At 27.3% G+C, this 23,147-nt stretch overlaps 1 protein-coding gene across 1 annotated transcript; it reads left to right on the top strand.

Moving 5' to 3' along the window:
• Positions 1–8,495: 8,495 nt before the first annotated feature.
• On the top strand, positions 8,496–17,100 carry LOC111033858 (protein ROP-like). The gene is made up of 10 exons (XM_022314795.1): positions 8,496–8,706; positions 8,829–8,981; positions 9,065–9,220; positions 10,935–11,038; positions 11,186–11,550; positions 11,606–11,710; positions 12,528–12,990; positions 15,526–15,713; positions 16,422–16,582; positions 16,660–17,100. The coding sequence occupies exons 1-10, from the start codon at positions 8,679–8,681 to the stop codon at positions 16,719–16,721; spliced, it is 1,785 nt and encodes a 594-aa protein (XP_022170487.1). The 5' UTR covers positions 8,496–8,678; the 3' UTR covers positions 16,722–17,100.
• Positions 17,101–23,147: the final 6,047 nt, after the last annotated feature.

The following is a 23,147-nucleotide window of genomic DNA, read 5'->3' on the forward strand; positions in this document are numbered from 1 at the left end:
TTGTTGCTATTAAAGTAATTTTATTTAGATATTATTTTTCTAATAGGAATTACTACATTACTAATGCAGTTTAACATTTATTGATTTAATTTTTGTCAAAAATGGTATTTGAAAATGTCATTGATATTAAACACACGACACCCGATTCAACTACAGCATAGCGGTAGTCATCTCATCATAATTTCATAATATGTACGCGTAATCTACAAATGTGGTAGTTTTTTTAGTTTCATAGAAGATAATTGTTTTAGTATAATCAATGCCTCGATAAAAATTCAAAAAGAAACTTTATTAAAGATATACACTATTAAGAGAAATGTTAAAAATATTAAAACAAAAAAGGAATCAGATAATGTTAAATATATTTAAAACCAAACAGATATAATGAGCTTAAAGTTGACAATGATCTAATAAAATATTTTGAAATTTAAAACAAAAATGTTTGGGAGATTCCTAGCGGTGTTTCTTTGGTAACGTTAGGTAAATGCTCTAAAAAGTAAAATAAATAAAAATATGTAACCAAATGGTCAAATGTGGTATTATTTTAAAAATATGAAGTACCCAAACTTTATATTTTTTTCGGTATTTTAGAAATTTTAACTCAAACGTGTGTTCCCAATCGTCCTCCCAAATCCCGAGTAAAAATATCGTTTTGTGCCTAAACGTGTTACAGCTGTTTTATATTTGATTTTATAAAATTTAATTTTCTGTATCTTGTAGGTCATGAACGATATGGTTATAATATATATCAATGGTTTAAATGATGAAATTCTAACATTTTTCGTACCCAGAGATATGCCTTTAATACATATGATGAGGGCCTATACAGAGATGTATTACGTAAGTAAATTGTATATAAATTATATCAGTAGATTTCTTATTTTTCTATATATTACTCATAGAAATATATTAATAGGTGCTGTACTTTTGAACTTCAATTTAATAGTTCCTTTAATGTTAACTTTTCATAAAATATTTGGACATTGTACCATAATATTGAATATTATGAGTACATTTCTTGAAAACAAATATTTTAGAATTTTAGATTACTGCATTGTACATAAATATAATATAATGCGATCATCTCTAAATAAACAAAATTATTTTGCTTTCTAAGTACAAACAATTATTTTGAGACAAAGTAATTGAAATTAAATTTAAAACTATTAGGTGAATACCTAAATTGATAAAATATTTACATTCTTTTAACATTACTAATAAATATTAACCATATTTTTGGGAAAATAAAACTATAAATTATTGTATTTTATTATTATATAATTAAAGTAGTTGATTTATGAGATATTAAAACTAATTAGATTAAAAATTATTTATGCTGTACCTATCTTTTGGTGTGTATGGCTTTTAAATTTATAACACATTCTTAACAGCATTATTTTACATTCTTAGGTATTATTTAATATTTTTTTTTGATCAACTTCTAAGCCCTATTTGTATTTAATAGAATTTAATTATAAGTTAATCATAGTATATTTATTTAATGTGAATATTGTTAGTTTTTAAAGTTATTATAAACATTTTTTTTTCTTTTTAGTGTTCAATCCCTGGAGCATATTTAGTTTTTTTCTTGTATGATCGTCAAGTACTTGGTTCAAATACTGTTAGTGACTTTCCCAGTGTGACATGCTGTGTAACCCTCAACGCGTTGTGGCTGGTAAATGTGGTCATTCATACATCAATCACTGATAACAAATTGTAAGATTTGTCTTTAAAAAAAAAAAAATAAAGTAATATATTTTAATATTAAAATTGATTCTTCATACTTAATTGTGCAGCTTCCACCCCACTATTTGTCAAACAAAATGTTTAGTTACAACATTTAAAATGTTGAAATATGAAAAAAGTTTATGCTTATAAATGAATTACATCTCTTAACAAATCTAATGTAAATTTAGGTTCTTATTGTTTTATATAATAAAAAAGATTTAAGGGTGAAGAAGGTAGTGAGAGGGCTACAACCGAAAGCTCATGGATGGAAAATAAAATGTATTTAAGTCTCAATCATGGACCTTACCTATACTAGTATGAGGTCTATGGTTCCATCATGGAACTTCCATGTGTGATCCAAGAGCATACTAATTATCAAAGTGGTCACATGTAGTTACATTCCTGAATCATAACAAACTATGATAAGTGACACCACAATTCAACCATTTATATAAGTACATTTACACTTACATAAATTTAAAATTATATAATTAGCTAAAAATTAGTCTAAATACTTTAGATTCTGAGCTAAGTAATTGGTATATTATATTTTATACATACAATGACAATTTTAAATGCAATTTTTTTGACAAATATGAATTTAACATTTTAATCTAATAAACTAGTACTAGCAACAATTATAAAATAATATACTAAAATAAATTAGATACTTTAATCATAAAATAATATTTAATAGCTTTTAATAAAATATACCTATTCTTAGTAACATAGGCCACACCACAGACCGTCTTTGATCAGCATTGATTTTTGTATAGAATGATTTTATGTCATTGAATTCAAATTCAACACATCCATTACAGCGACTCTCTAGACATCTAATGTATAGCAGAGTGACAACCATTAACAGAATTTTTTCAAAAATTTGTATTTTGCACAGAAAATTTTAATTTAAGTTACTTATAGTGATTTAGTGAAATTTTTCAAGTCCCAACAAATAATTTTTTTTTGTAATTTCTGGGTACATCAAAATAACTAAAATAGATATTATAAAAAAAAATTAATAAATGCCGAATGATGAAGTAGGTTCACAGGGTTTGTGTCTTGCATTAATAATAATATAGTATACCTAGGTACTATCATATTACCATGGGTTTTATAATAGTCGATAGAAGCCTTGCCATTTAAATGTAATGAAATACTATCTAAATTGAATTTTAACATTTTAAATCTTTACGCATGTCTTTGAATAATAGTATTCAATATACTAAAAATTAATGATTTCAATAGTGATGAATCGTGATGATTAGTGTGATTAATATGTAATTTAAGTGCAATTAGTGTTTAATACATTTCATCATTATGTTTTAAATCAAAATTCTTTTCACAAAAATAAATTGCTGCTAGAATTCACAGAATATTTCTCTATACTTAATAATTACCAACTAGCTGCAAGTCGTTCAAATATTCACATCAAAAAAAGTTATAAAAATAAATGTTAATAAAAAAAATACATAAGGTACCCATTTAATAAAATTCAAACCTTAAATCTAATGTTATTTGAATCTTGTAAAACAATAAATATTAACATTGAATATGAAATTATCTAATATTAGATCTTTAACTTAAATATAGTGTAATATTATAATATATATGTTACGGGAAATGAGAAATACCGGGCAATGTAAAATACGAATTTTTTTTATCATTATTACCTATTTATAGTATTGATTTTTTGTTAAAACAATCATAATTAATTTTGTTTATGTATCATAATACAATTAACTATAAATTTTTTTGAAACACTGTGTATAAACTTATTTTTGTTACTTATAGTACTAAATGAAACAACTAAAAATAAAGTAGCACAAGTATAAATAATTTTTTTAAATATTAATCGGATTGTTAAAGAAAAAAACAAATATTAACTATTTATTTTGTTATTAACAAGTATATAGGTATCGTGGTATAAAGAATAATATTTAATATAATGCATTTTTTATACTATAGCTTATGTTATAACTTAATATTATAGTTTTTATAATATAACTTGACCATACATTAATGTACCTATAATAGTATAACGTACTAATCAGTGATTCATTGGTATTTATTTCCTATATCCATGACTCATGATGGTTAGTGAGATTAATACTTAATTTAAATACAATTAGAGTTTTAATACTATTTCGATTATTGTATTCTGAAACAAAATTCTTTGTCACAATAATTAGTGCGACTAGAATTCACAGGTTATGTTAGAACACACGCCACAATCTCTCAAACACAGACTGAACAAATGAAAAATAATATAATCATTGTTACCGTCTCAAGTTTTTATTGTTATTGTTACCTTTCAAACAAGACAGTTTATAATAACAGCAAAATCGCTAAATTGTCGAATAAGTAGTATAGTTTGGGTGAATGTTTGACGTGGCGACAAGGTTTTTGCTCCGAGTATACCAGAGGAGCTCAACGTGTTAAATTTATAATATTATGACTATAAATTATAATGAACCCAAAAACTGCGTTGAGATATTAGTAAAATATCAAAACCTATGTAAATTAGGCGGTAAATTTATTTCAGCCTATGGGCGGCAAAAACCTTAATCCGGCTCTGAATACATCCATCGGTATTCTCTCATAATAATGATAAATGAATAATCTAAATATATAGGTACAATAGGTAAGTGCATTTTACGATTTAAATTATTATTTTAAGTTCGTACCTACTCGCCGACGTCCTGAAGATATTATACGTTCAATCGCCAAGATAATTTGAGCGGGGTGGTTGGGTAGGCATTAGCGTGTTGAATTTATTTGGGGGTGGGGCTATAGCCCTCTTAGCCCCCTTCCCCCGTTCTACACCTATGCCCTTCTAATAAGCCGGCCGCTATGTGGCCGGGTATGGTCTGGTGTCGTGCTAGTTTTTGATTGATTCATGTTATTACTACATAAAATTGAACCATGATTCGCAGAATCGTGGATCGTACTATAGTACGGCCAGAGAAACTAGGCTGGTGATTTTAGCACTCGCCTAGTTTCACTGGCCTTACTATTATTCGTAAGTTATTATAAGATAATTATCTATATTAGATATGAGAAGAACTATTATAGTCTATAGTGTGTTGTGTATATGGAGTATGATAATAATTATGGTTGTGTGTTGTCAGGGTGAGTATTTAACAGATAAGGTTCTCTGTGTTCAATATTTATTGTTTGTCGTTTGGATTAGCCATTGTTTGAAGTTTCAATTGTATACATTACAAGAAGGCTATTTGTATTGAGATAAAAATGTAATTTTAATTGTAATGTGACTTACAGTAATGGTTAGCGAACGGTTTTTTTCAGTTGTATTATGTGTCGGTAAAAATCTTTGCCCCCTATCAAAAACTGAAACATCACTGCCATGGTGCTGTCGTAGTCGGCGAGTATGAACTATACATATTATGTTCATCGAAAAATTGGCATATGGTAGGTACGCGAGGCTGTGAAATGGGCATTAACAAAACTTAGACGTAATTACCTAACCCCTTCCCGTTTGAAAATTGAACCATTTAAAAAGTGGAGAAATTAAAAAAAATAACCAATTTGAAATTAATATTGAGTAGGTAATGAATTTATTAGTAAAAATGTTTTTTAAATGTTGTATACATATTTTATACCATTGTATAAAAACAATCTAAACAGCTTGTATAACACCATTTACTATGCATAATATCAAATTTACACCACTAAGTACCAACTTAAGTAAGTATTGGATAGGTATCTATATTTTGCAATGGAAATTTTGAACACCAATAAATAATAATTGTAAATACTAAATTGTTTTACGAATGCTTATTTTGTATTACATATATTTATATGAAGGTACATGTAATTAAATAAATGTAAGTACCTACTGGAACAAATTTAACATTTTTATAAAAATAGCAAAAACAGAGTCGACGTGACGACGTCTAACTAATTTTGGGCAGCCAACGACGACGTCAGTATAGGTACGTGAATATAGGTGTACTTTGGTACTACTACGTGACGATGGCTGCATCGTTCAAACTATGTGTCGACGACCAACGTAGGTAGTGGAATGTTGTCCATCACTGTACTTACCAGTATTGTCATCTATGGTTAAGATCAGTGTCGACCTGGCACTTAAAATCCCTCTGCCTCAAATTTCCTCTGAGGCCTCCATTATTTTCTTCATATAATAGGAAGGTAATGGGTTAGTTGGTTAGTGAATATATCCTCTTCCTCCAATCTATCCACCCTAGATAAAGATTAAAAAAAATTATTTTATCTAGATAAATCATCGGATAATTTTTTTTATATTTGTTTATGGCACTCATTTCTTATAAAATGTACAATATAATAGTTTATATTTATTTTATTTTAATTAATAAGTATATTTAATATTAATATGTTTGATGTAAAATAATGGTTGAGAGTTCCAGTTCACAATACTAGTTTAGTAATAACTCAAATAAATATAAAATTATACCTACCAAAAAATCATGTGTTAAACAAATTAAACTATCTTGGTGTATTATAATTTGTAACTAAACAAAAACATAAAAATGATTAAATGTGTAGAAAAAACATAATTTTTTAAATCTGCAACATAAGAGCATTTCAAATGTGTTGTCTTTTATTCAGTTACGTCATGCTGTTTGTTGATATTTTTGGATCCAATAGGACTATTAGATACTCCTATACCATTTATGTTTAAAAATATAATATCATTGATTATAAATAATTAAAGTATTTATAATTAATGATAATATTAATAAGCAATTTTTTTTAAATCAGATTATCTCGAGTCATTTTTATATAAATATTATTATGAACTACCGTAGTGCCGTCTGCTGGGTTTTATTAATTATTTCTGGGTATTATAGATGCATAGATTTTAATAATAAATTTTATATTATACGTTTACATAATACAGCTAGGTACCACTGTACCAGCATTATGATTTATAATTATAATAATAATAATGTACCTAATTTAATAATTAAACCATAAAAACAAACACAACAATATGCTGCGTGTAGGGTGTATCATAGAGTAATTATTACTCTATGGGGTGTATAGTATAATATTTTTTAATATACCTATAATAAGTACGCCAAACGTCATGTATAATAATGTTCCGAATTGATTCAACTTACCAAAAACCAAAAATATATTGTATATGTGTATAATGTATACTGTATACCAATTATAAAAAAACCGAGTAGGTACCTAAGACTTAACTGACATGATCTACAATAATTGTATTACTATCTTAATGATAATAATATACTCTATACTCTCCGTTGACCATAGTTATAACTTATAAGAATGACTTAATAAAATAACATTTGTTACCGGAAATGTCGATAGTTATTAGTAAAAACTACCTACCTACTTATTACTTAATTGTTTACCTATAGTAAATAAAACCTGTTGAATAAATTAAATTATCTAGATAATGGTGATTTTTATCTTAGATAAGTACCTATGTAAATTAATATTTTCTATCTAGATAAACAGACTCAACACTGCATATTGTGTTCGAATGTAAACTAATTGAATTGTCATATGTTAGAAATGTTCTGTGTACGAAATATCGAGTGTTAGAATTAGAAAAATATTGAAAAATATTTGTATTTTTGTCAATCCTTAAAATTCAATACTAAGTATTTTTAAATTTAAATTTAATCATAAAAAAGTACGAAATAAAATATTTTGTCATTCATAAAAACTAAAAGTTATATACTTATTTGCAGATTTAAATGATGAGCAATTGCAAGAAAAAATTCTAATTTATAGATATTTTCGTTTAAAAAATTAACAACATGAATTGATTTCAATCTTAAATTTGTTTCGATATAAATTTTTTTTGTCTTTTTCGTTGGCCGTCCACAAACTGACATCCCTATTGTCACTTCAGTTTCATTTCGAACTTTTTTTAATTGTTGTATGAATTTATGATTATTTTATTATAATTAGGTTTATTATGGGGTATACTGGTCAATATTGTCGATATTATTAATAATAAAATCGTATAATATAATTTTATAGTATATTATTTCAAATGTTCGAACATTCGATCTTTCGTAATTCGTACACAAGACATTTCTAACATGACCATTCGATTAGCTTACGTTCGAACCACATGCCGTTCGAATAGACCATATTCGAACTAGTAACCAGCTTCCAGCCAATTCATGGTAGTATGGTACCTATGGCTATTTTAAGTTGAATGAATGCGTTTGTAGCAATAAAAAATTAAAATAAGACTGAAATAAGAATCTTGTGACCGTGTATGTGACGCTTTTTTGACTGCACTTCGTGGGTGCCCTGCTTATAAGCTTACAATAAAAAAGTTCAGTGCTGACACTGCGTGTTTAAGTTCAATAGACAATAGTTTAAGGTTTTACATTATTATTTGTTAACTGTTGTTCATATGTACGTACAACGTACATACTTAACTAATATAGTAATATAGTATTGCTATAGCCTATATTAATATGAAATTACTGCCATGATGAGAGATAGGATAAAGAATTACGAATAAAGATACCTATACATATTATACTATTTATACTATACTCACGTCTTTAACTAGTTTAACTACGCGAACGAGTAAATATTATAATTATTTTAAACAACTAATAAGGCGCGGTGATGCAACTTTCACTCCGCCTTTCGTTGGCCATACCAACCAAGATTTCAAAAACTCACTATCGATAATATTTGTTGTTGCTCGGTCTTATCTCCAAGATAACGAGATAACGTTATTGACATATGTACAGAGTAGAGACTGGTGAGTAGACTGAGTGATGACTGATGGCTGGAGACGCTACAGTGTTACTGCTGGACGTTGAGCTGTGATTACCTATTTTTTGTAAAGATAGTCCCGAGCCTGTTTAAAGTTTCTGTTCGTCTCTACTACCATCGCAGTCTTCCAATACTCAATCGAATTCTACCATACGCTAGTGTAAAACAAAATGGCACTGAAAGCGATTGTTGGGCAGAGTAAGTCATTGTGATTCTGTCTGTGCGTTACGGCTTCGGCCGCCGATCATTATCGACCGTCGTATATAATAGTGGAGACATATAACCTATACCTACTTATATCAATCGCTGTCTTTTTGCAGAAATTATGGACGAAGTGATTAAACGGAAAGAATCGAAAAAGGGTACTGTCGAAAAACTGATCGAATGGCGGGTACTAGTGGTCGACCAGCTGGCGATGAGAATGATATCTTCGTGTTGCAAGATGCATGACATATCGGATGAACGGATCACTCGTAAGTGTTGTTTTCAACATCAATGTGACGATACCTTCTAGACGAGAGGTGTGTGTCGATATCTTTTTTCTTGTGTTTTTTAGTTGTGGAAGACCTGCACTTAAACCGCGAGCCATTGCCTACAATGGACGCCGTTTATTTGATCACTCCTTGTGAAAAGTCCATCTCCACACTCATCAGAGACTTCTCCAGTCCGGGGAAATCTATGTACAAAAATGCTCATGTATTCTTCACCGAAGGTAAAATTTTTTGTTCCTATCTCCATTTATGTTAATGCATAAATCTTATTGTATTTCAAATCATAGAACTTACAAACTGTTTCCAATATTAAATAGGTACGATTTTGCCAATCATTTTAAACATTGTAGTATAATTTATATAAACTAGGTATCTATATGGTACCTATATCAATTATATTGTCCCTATTATTTTCACAGGTTTTGGATGCTGTTTCCATTAATTAGTCTTATGAATCTTTTCTAAACTGTTTTCCTCATTCGTTCTACTTTATGATATTGATAGGGATTATTGGTGCACTAGTTAACTGATAAATAGTGAAAAGTTTTGTTGTTTAAATTGATTTATGGCTGTTGTTGATAAGTCAATGTTTGTAAAATTGTATTTTACATAGATATATTGTTTAACAACTTTAGACTGACTTTAACATAGGTAACATTTGTAATGCATGTAAATGTTTTTATTAATTTTGTAAATATTATTTTTTTATTGATCTTAAGCCCTGCAACTATGGTCAATAGCTGCTTGTAAATTAATTACTGTGGGGGAGGGCACGGTTTGAACATGTGTTTTTGTGGCTAGAATTTGTCATTAAAAATTTGGGTGGTTATCCAACTGCAAACTAGTGACACTGGTCGATGCTTGCTCTCAGAAACAAAACATAACTGAATACAACCACCCGGTCGCAATTGTATTTATGATTTAGTAAAATAATGTTAAAGTATGCCATTAAGGAATTGTACCTATACGTAATAATACAATAAATTATATATACTTGATTGTTTATATCCAGCTATCTTATGTTGTTATTTGAAATGATTATTATCTGTTCAGAGAATGGCAGCTCACCATTTATTTTTTCTCTCTCTGACCCTGACGCAATATAGTAAATTTAATTTAGCAGAACTAACTCTGTGTTGTTACTTTTAATATTATGTTGAATTCACCTATTATCAAACTTAGTGTTCCTACATTGGTTTTTTTACAATATTTTAATTTTTGTATCATTGATAAGTATTTTTGAATTGTAATAATGTATACTCTGATAACTTACATAAAAATTAAAATATCATAAATTAGCAAACTTTGAGACAGGTATTGTTCTTAACTTAAAATTTGAAAATAGGTGAATTCCATTTAATATTAAAAGTAATAACAGGGTTGGTTCTGCTAAACGTAAACTTGCTATGCTTTGCTCGGGGCAGAGAAGAGAAAACAAACAGTGCATGGACAACCTCTTAACTTACTTCTTTTATTTATTATTATTATTAATTCAAAAATAAATAATAAAATTCTTTAGTACATTAATATAAATACTTAGGTATATAATTATGTCTATCTCCTATTAGGTTTATGTCTTGTGGTGTCAAATAAATTAATTTATCCCTGTTGTATCGTTAGATTTGACTTAATTAAAAATGGTTTGTTTGTTGAATGATTTGTCTTTCAATTTCTTCAACATGAAATTACCCCCATTATGGTAAATTTAAAGTTCTTGAATTTGGTTATGTCTGACATTTTTTCGTAGTAAAATAGATATTAAAATAAAATATAACTATTATTATGCATCAAACTATAAAAAATTGTATTAAACTACTAATACAGCACACTAACACCAGTAATACAATAATTTAATATTTGTACGCCAATAATATACTAATTATGCTTAATATTCTAATATGGTACTATATTTTAATTGCTTAATTTTAACAAAAGTGTGTCAAGAAGAACTCTTCAATGAACTGTGCAATTCAATTGCTGCCAAAAAAATTAAAACTCTCAAAGAGATAAACATCGCTTTCCTACCATATGAAAGTCAGGTGTGTTTATTTATCATAAATAATATAAATGAAGACCATATTATACATAATAAGTTCTAATATATTTATTTTAATACTTATATTTTTTTAGTATTTAATACTATAAAACGATTTGTCAGTATTGGGTTTATCTATTTATGTTTTTAGGTGTTTTCTTTGGACTCCCGGGAAACATTTCAATGTTACTATAATCCATTACTAGTAAGCAGTCGTATCCCAAACATGGAACGTATTGCAGAACAGATTGCTACGGTGTGTGCTACATTAGGAGAATATCCATCAGTACGGTATAGAAGCAACTTTGAACGTAATGCTGAGTTAGCTCAAATAGTACAACAAAAGTTAGATGCTTATAAAGCTGATGAGCCAACAATGGGTGAGGGGCCAGAAAAAGTGCGTTCACAATTAATTATATTAGACAGAGGATTCGATTGTGCATCTCCGGTCTTGCACGAGCTTACTTTTCAAGCTATGGCTCATGACCTTTTGCCAATAGAAAATGACGTTTATAAGTGAGCTATAATTATAACATTTTATTCTTAATTTTAATTAATTTTGTTCCAAAAGGTATGAAGCCAATGCAGGATCTTCTCTCATTAAGGAAGTGTTATTGGATGAGAATGATGAACTATGGATGGAGCATAGACATTACCATATTGCTGTGGTATCCAAGTGAGTTTTCAACATCATCTTGGTTACTTGGATAATACTTTTTCTCAGTGGCATGACTAAAGAATGGCATTAGCGTGTACCATAGACAGGTTTAAAGAGGTCCTCAGATGTTAAGAATTTATTGTATTTACATAAATAAAATTATAATTATAATTATGTTAAAAATGTTAGCCCCCCCCCTGAAATTTTAACAGATTTGAGCTGATGATTATGGGTATTCATAGTATATAAAAATATTATGATAGTACAACATTTATATAATAGTTATGGGTAATGTGACCATAGGAATCTAGGAAAAGAAGCCCTCAAAATAAAAATACAGTAAAAAAAGCCCCTTATTAACAAACACTATACATCCAATGATTATGTTCTAAATATTCCAAATTTCCAACTGTCTTATGAACTATCAGAATTATTATTGATTTTATTTATTATTCAATAATTATGTGTTACACTATTTTCAACATAATGTATTGTCATGATTTAAATAGAATATAATCATATTATGAAATATTTATGTAATTGTATATAATTTTATTAAATTGTCCAATAATTTTTTGAATCCTTGCAAATCAAGCATATTTTTCTCGTGTATTTTACCTTTCTTTATTTAGTGTATCAGAATTTGGCAACCATTTAAAAATTGGTCAATATTAACTGCATACGATAGGTAATTCACGACACATTAATATGTATTATATTTATATTTATGTAATTATATATTTGGATCTTAAGTTAAATTTGCTCAGGTGCCAATAATTTATAGTTACACGTAAGCCACTACATTTTTTATGTCTTATTCTATGATTCCTTCCAGGAAAGTAACACAGAAATTGAAGAAATTCACAGATTCTAAACGCATGTCTGCTGGCGATGAAGGAAAATCTTCTATGAGCAATTTATCTACTATGATTAAGAAAATGCCTCAATATCAAAAAGAGTTGAGTAAATATTCAACCCATTTGCATTTGGCTGAAGATTGCATGAAACATTATCAAGGTTACGTGGACAGACTTTGTAAAGTAGAGCAAGATCTTGCCATGGGTACCGACACAGAAGGCGAGAAGATCAAAGATCATATGCGGTGCATTGTGCCTATACTATTGGACTCAAATGTGTCTAGCAACGACAAAATGAGGATAATTATATTGTATATTTTGTCAAAGAATGGAATATCAGAAGACAATCTTAACAAATTGATACAACATGCCCAACTGTCACCAATTGATAAGCAAACAATTGTCAATTTGAGTTTGCTCGGTATCAATTCTATTGTGGATGTAAGCATTACAACATTTTAGTGATGTAGATAGTTTAATTTATAGTGTACCTATTGAATTTTTTCACAATATTATGAAAAGGAGGCAACATAAATATAAAATAAAGCACGAGGATCCCTTTATTAAAAATAACAATTAATAATTATAGTTTTATTAAAATGTAAAATATAAAATATATAACCTGTTTCAAAAAAAAAAAAGTTTTAAATAAAATAAATTTATATTCTTTGTTTAAGTAGAAATAATTAATAAAGAATAACAAATAAAAAACATCTTATAGTATAAAGAAAACAGCATATTTTGTTGAATAAATATTTTACTTTTAATTAAATTAATTAAATTAACTGTGTAAGTCAACTACCAATCACCTATTTATTAATAACTTCTTCAAAATCTTATCTTGAAGAAAAACTTTCTTTATACATTGAGTTTATCAAGTAATTCGTCTGTATCTCAATCTTGGATTCACAATCTTGATATTTTATTATGATGTTCAGATTCTACTTTACTTCTACTAACTGGTTTACATTTAAAGTACTTGTTGAAGGATATGAAAATTATTTACAATAGAATGTGATTCTGTCTCACTAACATCTGACTGAATGTTCTTTTCAGTGATTTTTGAATTTTTTTTTTAACTGGTTTTTATGTTAACTGGGATCTGATAAATTATTAATGGCTTCCCAACCTACTCATTACTTAACTTATTCCTTTTTTTTTTTGTATGAATAAGTGAACATGTACTAAATGATCTTTTGCTGGCGTTAGATGACAAAAGTAGAGATAATATTGCTAATGTAATTTATACTATAGTAATACTTACTATTTCCACAAACTCCATTCCACCAAACTGAGGGGTTCAAATTTTCCTAATCTAGTGACTATAATATAAATTATTTACTTCATAAGCCTTCATGTGTTCTAAATTGAGCCAATTAAGACATTATTTTTTGTGTTTCTTCGGAGATCAATAATTTAGAAACATGAAATATATACTCCTTATATAACTCCTTCAATAACATTGTTTGATTCCAATTATCTTTCTTGGTACCTTGGGTGAAGTATAGCACTCCCATAGGGTATATGTATAAGCTATTGAATCTTTATTCTTAGAAGTCATATTGTAGAATACTCCTCGACTTTTTCATTGCAGCCCCGTTGCAAGTAAAAATTCCTAAACAATGTTTTTTTCCTAATTCGTCTTTTACTTGACTAATTTTCTTGGCAACATATTCTGCAATATGACGTTCCATAGATGGGTTAATAAATTTAAAAACTATTGGCTCTGGTATGGTTACAATTACATTTAAAATTCGTTCATTCCTAAAAAATATTTAATCAATTAATTAAATTACTTAAATCTGAGTAAAATATCGTTATCAGTGATCACTATGAGATTGAAAGCTGTCACATTCATATAATAATAATTAAAGTATTAAAATTTAAAACGTCTTATGGTTCTTCATATAGTTCTTTATGTTAACTACTTATATAATGAATGATAATATTAAATAACTATAAAATAAACTATACTATAAATAATATAATAACTTGAGTTCTATATTTAAATTTTAAATCATTATCACCTATATTACTAAATCCGTCAATTTAAACTTCATAAACATAAGCATAATTAATTTTTTTTCAAACATCTAAATTAATTAAATTATACTTACAGTATAATAATTTATGAGATAATATTGAACTTGCTAGAAGTTGAAAACTTGGTCCTAATGCTTTAATAAACAGTATACAGTGGTTTCTTTATGACAATGGTTTGGCACTGGAAAATATAGCAGTGCTTTAAGGTTTCCATAAATGTTTTTTTAAACATAGTATAGGTATTCAATTTAAAATAATGTTAATGATTTCATTAATAACTTAATAACTACAAAATAAATACATTTCGTTTACTCATAGTAGAATTAAAGTTTTGTTATTTTAATTTTTAATATATTGGTATTTCCAAAAGCTTAAGTTTTTACTAAAAATCTAAAAATGTTCATTCATTATGGCATTTGCAGGTATTTAATTTAGTTATATGCATAATGCAAAATTTTGGAATGAATAATCAATTAAATATTAAAATGTGTCTGTTAGTTATGTTTGTAATTTGATTGATACCGGAAAATGTTCAGAGTCAATATTCATTAATATACTAAAGATTATAACCAGTAACCACTTATGATATAGTGCAATGATGCAATGGTTATCAAAATATGATAGGTATTATAATAATTTGTATCATGTATCAATCATTATAATCTTATAAAAATCCTGATGTGTACTAAAATCCTAATTTCTTGATAAAAAATAAAAAATTGTACAAATAGAGTGGTTCAAATAAACTTGATTGTTTAAACTGTTTAAAAAAATGTAAATCATACATTTTTTTTCCAAATTTATCTTACCAGTAAAATTGTATATGGTAAATTCACAAGACTCACATCACTACGAAGTTGAATTATAATATTATTAAAGGACTTAATTAAAATAATATTATTTTTTAAATTAATATACTTTCTATTTCCCCAGGGTAACAGAAAAAAACAGTATCAAATACCACGTAAAGAGCGCGCCTCTGAACAGACATATCAGATGTCTCGTTGGACACCAGTGATTAAAGATTTAATGGAAGATTGTATTGAAGACAAATTGGATGCTAAACATTTTCCTTTTCTTGCAGGCAGAGCTGCTTCATCTGGATACCATGCACCATCTAGGTGTGTATAAATAATACTACAGGAGAACCTCGATTATCCGAAATAATTGGGACAGCACCTAGTTCGGATACGCAAAAGTTCGAATATTGGAAATTTAAAAAAAAAATTTAGAATTACTTATGTATTAATTATTTATTATTTTTATAATTAAATATTTATTATTGTTATTAATATTTTATTAGAATTACAAACATGCATTACATTATCAGAAACATTATCATACATTATAAGAAATACATTACATTTATTTTATTTACATACCTATGTATTATATTTTTTTAGACGCATGTAAAATACAAACATGATCTGTACTAATAATAAACCAAAAACGATAGTTATGATAAATTCGATAAACCGGCCATATACAAGTTTTCATGTTCGGATAACAGAACGTTCGGATGCTCTAATTAAAGTTCGGATAATAAAGGGTTCGGATAATCGAGGTTCTACTGTATTACTATTATATTTTTATTTATTTCTTGTATTTTAAATTCTTTTTTTGCTAAATATTTGATTTTTGTAACCTATACAACAGTATACAACCTTAAATCTAAATGATTATAAAAGTACCAAGGTCATACTAAATTTCACTAAAAATGTTTACTCACTCAATAAATTACTTTATAATTATTAGCATAACAAAAAACGTATTATCTTTTTAGTACTCTTGATATTGATGAAATTAAATAAATTTTAATTTATTTCTAGTGCACGGTATGGACACTGGCATAAGGATAAAGGCAAAGGACAACAGCTTATAAAAAATGTCCCAAGAGTAATAATTTTTGTGATTGGAGGAATCAGTTTTTCTGAGATGAGGTGTGCGTATGAAGTAACTAGTAATTTCAAAAACTGGGAAGTCATTATAGGTAATTGAAGTAGTTTGTTTACTAATTATTTTAATTTTTACTTTGAAACTTTTTTATATTTAATGTGTTTTGAGCAGGTTCATCTCACATACTGACTCCAGAAGACTTCATCAACAACTTATCAGCTTTAAGTCAATAAATCTAGTTAAATTCATATTTTTTAAGTATTTAATATTATTTCATGTGTAAACTTAAAATCATGAACTCTGTAAACAAAATTAAAATTTTATACAGAAAAATACTCAGTATTATGGGATTCAAATAATTACACATTCTTCATCAAATTTTTAACATTTATCATTACAAATAAATAAATAAATGTTATGATTTATAAAAAATCTTACTCTAATATTTATTATCATCAGGGTTTGTGAGTGCATGCATTTGAATATCAATCTTGCCAAGTTGTAATTAATGTTAGGTGACATATAAATATATTTTGAGGTCCCGTGGTTGAGTATGTGAAGTTTTATTTTTGCATATTGAGAGGTTTTTTTTACTATTTGTCATATTTTTTCTATTTTATTGTGCATATTTAGAGATTTTTTGCCAAAATTTGATGAAAATGCAATAATTTATATTTTGTCATTGCTTAAATTATATGGGAATTTTCACAACATAAAATTACTAAAAATAAAACATATAGAGCCTGTAACCCGCATTTAGCAATTAGTAGAAAATATTTTATAAGAAATAGTCTCATCTTCTTGATACTTTAACAGTGGTTCATCCTTAACTATTTCAGTTGTTAGTGTGACAAAAGTGTGAGCGGATAACTTTTCCAGAGAAATTTTTTGTTAATCTCAAATTTACTTATAATTTCTTTTTTTTTAATATCCATATTTTTCTAGGTTTTTAGTACATATGTGCATACTTCTTTAGGTATTTTTAAGGCATGAACTCATGAGTCCAGATTGTAATAATTAAAACTATTTTTCACAAATATTCTATACTACATATATTTTTAAATGGTAGAAGGAAATTCGACAATTTTTGTTTTATAAGTATGGATTTAACAGACAGTGTTTGCACAACAATGTTTAATTTTAACAAATCTTAGTTCAAAACTAAAAATTCAACAATTGTATAAAATAAATGTTATGTTGCTTACCTTTTAGATTTTGTTATAAAATAAAATTAACATAATTGTATAAAACTCATAAACTATGACTCAATGGCCTATGCTGCCGAAGCTGTAACGATCAATAAAAAAAAAAAATTAACATACCAATATCAACTAAAATTATTAGAAATAATATTAGTTAAGTATATAAATTAAGTAAAAAGTAATGTTAAATTAAAGAGGTTAAGTATTATGAAAATATAACTTAATACATTTTTTCAACATAATGATACAGAACAGTATAGTATCAGACATTCAAGGGACCACAAAAAATATCTAATGTTGAGAATACTTCGAAATAAAATATATATTTGTTTTAATAATTGTATACATACCTATATAACATCTTATTATAAAAATGTTAAATTTTAATTTGTCTGCCAAACCAATTAAAAGATTGCATTTGTTTTATATATTTTAAGTGCATTGTGTTTTTCAATTATATACTAATTGTAATAATTATCATCTCCTTTTCTCTGGACCTATCTGAATAAAACATTGCATTCTTGTTGTTCAGAAAACAATTTAACCTACTCATGGTATAATATAATATTCTTCCAATTTTAAAAATATATAACTTTTATAAAGAGTTAATAATTAAGCATAAAAATATATGTTTTTAACAATATTATTCAATTCTTTGTTTTTAGTGTATTTGTGTATTATTAATACATATATTTTAAGTTATAATACTAAGCAGTATTTAAATTAAAATATCAAACAATCAATATAAATTGTATCCATATTTATTATTATATTATTCATTTCAATTAGTTTTATTATTTATAACTTCTTAAAAGATATATTCTTGTAGAATTAGCTTTGTTATAATTATTTAATGCATGCTTAAATACTATGAATTATATAAGTTAAAATAATCTAATTTAAGATATGAAAAAAATGTGATCAATTTATATCATCTTAATATTGGTATGTGTACTTAGTGATAATTAAGGTCACTATAGCCATTTGTATTGGTGCATAACATCAAACATGTATCAATAAATATATTATTTTGACATACTTTTCATGTTGTATGCAACAAACATTGAAGATTTAATAAACAATTTGTGAGTTAATAGTCCCTTAAACATGATAGGTTCATTATATTTTAGAAAACCAGTAAATTAATACATTTTGTTTACAACTCTGTATAAATATACATTCCGTATGGCTAATATTTTCACAAACATATCAAAGTACATTCAAACTACTCTTTCGCTGATAATCGATTAATAGATATCAATTTTAACTATTTTAGATAGTTTATTATGTTATTGTGAGGTAGTTTAGTAGCTGTAATTATTACTTAAGTATTATAGAAATTAATTTGTATCTTTTTTAGATGTAGTGTGTATTAGATTTATTATGTAATGAACATTTAAATAGATTAAAAAAACTAGTTCTTAGTCTTAATATAATAATACCCAGTTAAATATTGTGATTTACTCATCACCTATGTATTATTAACAGTACTATTCTATAATTAAGTTAGTACTTATGTAGACTAGTTTAGATAGGTAGTATTAATTTATTGTAATTTTAGCCTTAAATCATAATTAATCTTCAAAAATATTTTAAACCCAGACACAGATTTTATACCAAATTGTATCTTATTGCTTTTATTTCATTTCTAAGCAGGAAAATTATTTTAATACCAAAACATTTGTTACAACAAATGATCAATATAATATATAATTTCAATATTGAATTTAAATTTTTCTGGTTTTGAGAGAACAATTTAAAATTTAAAATGGATTTTCTTAAAATATATTATTTGACTTTTTTCTTGATACTTTGATTTCAGCTCTCCTGTAAGGGACTGTTTCTGAAAATGTAATGGTTTTTACTCTATTATCTACTGTTAACACATTCGATTTATAATTTAACACTTTAATTACTAAAATATAAATTTCTAATAACTATTTTGAATTTATGCTATTACTATTATTGAGAAGGTTTAAACTTGTAGATTTTTATTAAATTAACTACAAAAATATAAGTGTAATTAATGAGTTTCTTAAGTCTTATCTTGTGAAATAATTTTTTTTTTTGATAATTTTCAATTACAAATTATAAACAATGCTATTGTATATTCATTATTTTAACTTTTTATTGTTAAATGTTTTTTGTATGATTCAACGGCCTCAATCATATGAAAGTATATCTGACTTAACTTTATTATTATTATATAGTTTATATACTGAGAAATATTATTTCTTATTTATTACTTCTGAGAAACGATAACAATAGACCATTAACAATGGGTGGGTCTTGCAGGAATTATATTGACTATACAGTTGATAGAATACCTACAGAAACCGATTTTATCGTCAAACATTGTCCTATAATTAATAGTCTTCGGGTAGTGTAGAGTAGCCATCGTAGCATATTGTGCAGTGTGTTCGTTTAGAATTTAATAATTATAAAACTGCTGACAGGGTAGTGTATGATAAATAATAAATAAATATCTTATAATATTTCAGTTTATTTCAAAAATTGGTCGATTTTCGACCCAACATCTAGAAAAAGCACTTGCGCGGCCACACGTTCGAGTACATTCATGACACATTTATAACAAGGTTAAGCCATATAATACTATACAATACATATCATACACAACCGTTATGTTTTTAATGACCATATAGAGATATGTACGCAATCAGTATCACCATCCAGATGTTTATACATAAAAAAAATTTGTAGCAAGTAAATCGTTGGTAAATAAAAAGCTGGTTGACATTTCTTAAAATATTTTGTTGTTCTTTGAATAAGGTAATGCTCATAACATTATTTAGGCTGTTGAAAGAAAATACCGTTTAATTAAAAAAAAACCAGTGTGTGTGTTACCAGTACGCACGCGGGAAGTTAAAATTCTTTTAACGGTACACGTGAGTGAGTGAAAAAGAAAGAAAGGCATGGATAGACTGGAGTAATGAAGATGATAAAGAAAGAAAAGAAACGATGTAAATTATAATTTTTTATATATTTTTTTTTTAATATTTTTATCACTTGGGTACGTGCACAACTTAGCCACCGCGGGAACGCGGGCAGCCACCGCCGCCGCCGCCGCCACTTCCACCCACCCACAAATCGAAAAACCGCCTCACCGCACGACCTTGACCTTTAATCGCAAGTCGCAACTGCGCGTGTATGATATTATTATTATTATCATAGTCGTCGTCGAAACCGCATCGGCTGTCTACGACCAACATTATAATTTATAATACGTAATATTATGTACAAATATACAATTATGTACTGATACTCTTCGCACCGCCGCCCCGACGACCGTATGAAATCATCCCGGACGATCATTCCGTTTTTAAAGAAACCCATTTCTACATAATAATGATTATTTTAGATACATATTTGTTTAATATTCGAAAATATTAATATTAGATAGGTATCCGTCATATTATTATGAAACAACTACCTTCCAACTCGTTCAATCTATTTTCCAATTGCAGATTTATTTCTATCACTTTTTGAAACTGTACAATGTCAATACTACCGGATACAGCTGCCGGGTCTAAATTGACTTGAACACTTGCGTTGATAGATTTCTCACTCACGCTTACGGCTTACCTAAAGCATAAGAATAAATAATAATCACATATTATTTTATGGTACCAACTACCAACGACCTACATCGAACAGATACATCGTTCGACCCTATATTATTATTATTAAAACATTTTACCAATTTCTTTGGCATGTTCTTCCGTGCGTCATGAAACGATTCAATCAGATGTCTCATGTTTAAAAATGCTAACATCCCGACAACACTAACACGTACGACCTTCTATGATTAAACAATTAAACTCATAAGTAATAATATTCGCAATGCAAATGCTTATAAAGACAGAACTGAATATAATAATACTCAAGTAAACTAAATTGCATATTTACACATTGTGTACTGCAGGGATAGTATACGTTGTTGGTTTTTCTTATTCAAGCCAGGAGACAAATAGTATAATTATTTTTAATCTCCTATGCGGTATGAGGAACGTGGTATAACATTTTCAAGACTTTTGATCCAACGAATTTTTTAATTGACATTAATTTTAAAAAAAATAATAAAAATCTAAAATAGTTTATACCTACTTATAACTTGTTCAACATAATCATTGAACATAATGAGTCAAAATATTTTGAAAGTTTTCTGATTTAAATCTATTATGCCTATAAATAGCGCATAATTCAAAAATGGTGTGATGCATAGATATTACTAATATAATTCAGTGAAAATTGTATGTACCTACTTTTTACTTTTTTTTTTTTAGAGTTCCACTAGAAATAAAATTGATTTCAATACTCAATAAAACTTATACTCGTAGGTCCTTGGTTTTTCCTGACGCCTTAAAAACTATTAGGAACTTTTTACTTTTGATGCTCCAGAGTACCTATTAGATTCACTTTCCTAGTTTTCATTTCGAGTCTGCGGCCTTCCTTTTTTTATTTTTAAATTCTATCAAATTTTTTCATAAATTTTTTTTATTTTGATTCTTAAAATTCATTTGCCTGCGCCTACCTATAATGCCGATGGGCAGCGAAAACCAAAGACATAGCGTAGGTATGCACGTATTAGGAATAACATAACGGGAAGGGGGTCATGGGCGCCCGCGGGCAAATGAATTTTAAGAATCAAAATAAAAATAATGTATGAAAAAATGTACATTAAAAACAAATATTAAAGGCTGCAGTCTACAATATCAGTATTCCTAAACTCAAAGCTTTATTTACAATAGTTAGATCATGAAACAATGAATTTTTATAATGCAGTATATGGTTATCAAAATTTAAAAAATGTTTTTAAAAAATTGAATTAGAGTTTAATTTAAAAATAAAAATGGGAAGCGGGTCATGGGCGCCCGCAGGCAAATGAATTTTAAGAATCAAAATAAAATAAATTTATGAAAAAATGTACATTAAAAACAAATATTAAAGACTGCAGTCTACAATATCAGTATTCCCAAACTCATAGCTTTATTTAGAATAGTTAGATCATTGCATTTTTATAAGGCAGTATATGGATATCAAAAAATTAAAGTGAAAGAGGTCCAAGGGCTCTTTTACGTAAAAGCTATTTTTAACTTAAGTAGTTTAATGAAAAAAAAAAATATGAAACCAAAATTAATTACTAATTCGGGCTTCGGCGGAATTCCTGATATTGTGTGTGCACTGGGAAATAAATCAGAAATACGACTGAACTTAAGTCTGAAAATATTGAAATTTATTATGAAAAAAAACCGTACGGATCGCTTCATGTTTCTTGTTCATGTCTGCAGCTTTGCTAACTGAAATTTTAGATCGATTGCGTCTTTGCGACTACTTCGACAATCGCCACGGATTGCATTACAATATTTTATAAAACGTCAATATGATAAAACCATAGATATATAGTGTATTACAAAATTGTATATCAAGGAGGTCCGT

This window comes from Myzus persicae, unplaced genomic scaffold, assembly GCF_001856785.1.
Source record: "Myzus persicae strain clone G006 unplaced genomic scaffold, MPER_G0061.0, whole genome shotgun sequence".
Taxonomy (NCBI): domain Eukaryota; kingdom Metazoa; phylum Arthropoda; class Insecta; order Hemiptera; family Aphididae; genus Myzus; species Myzus persicae.

Bases quoted from the DNA above. Each gene is read 5' to 3' on its own strand.
- LOC111033858 (XM_022314795.1), top strand. From the start codon at position 8,679: ATGGCACTGAAAGCGATTGTTGGGCAGA. The intron at 9,221-10,934 runs GTAAAATTTTTT...TTTTAACAAAAG, and splicing joins TCATGTATTCTTCACCGAAG to TGTGTCAAGAAGAACTCTTC. The intron at 16,583-16,659 runs GTAATTGAAGTA...TGTTTTGAGCAG, and splicing joins AAACTGGGAAGTCATTATAG to GTTCATCTCACATACTGACT.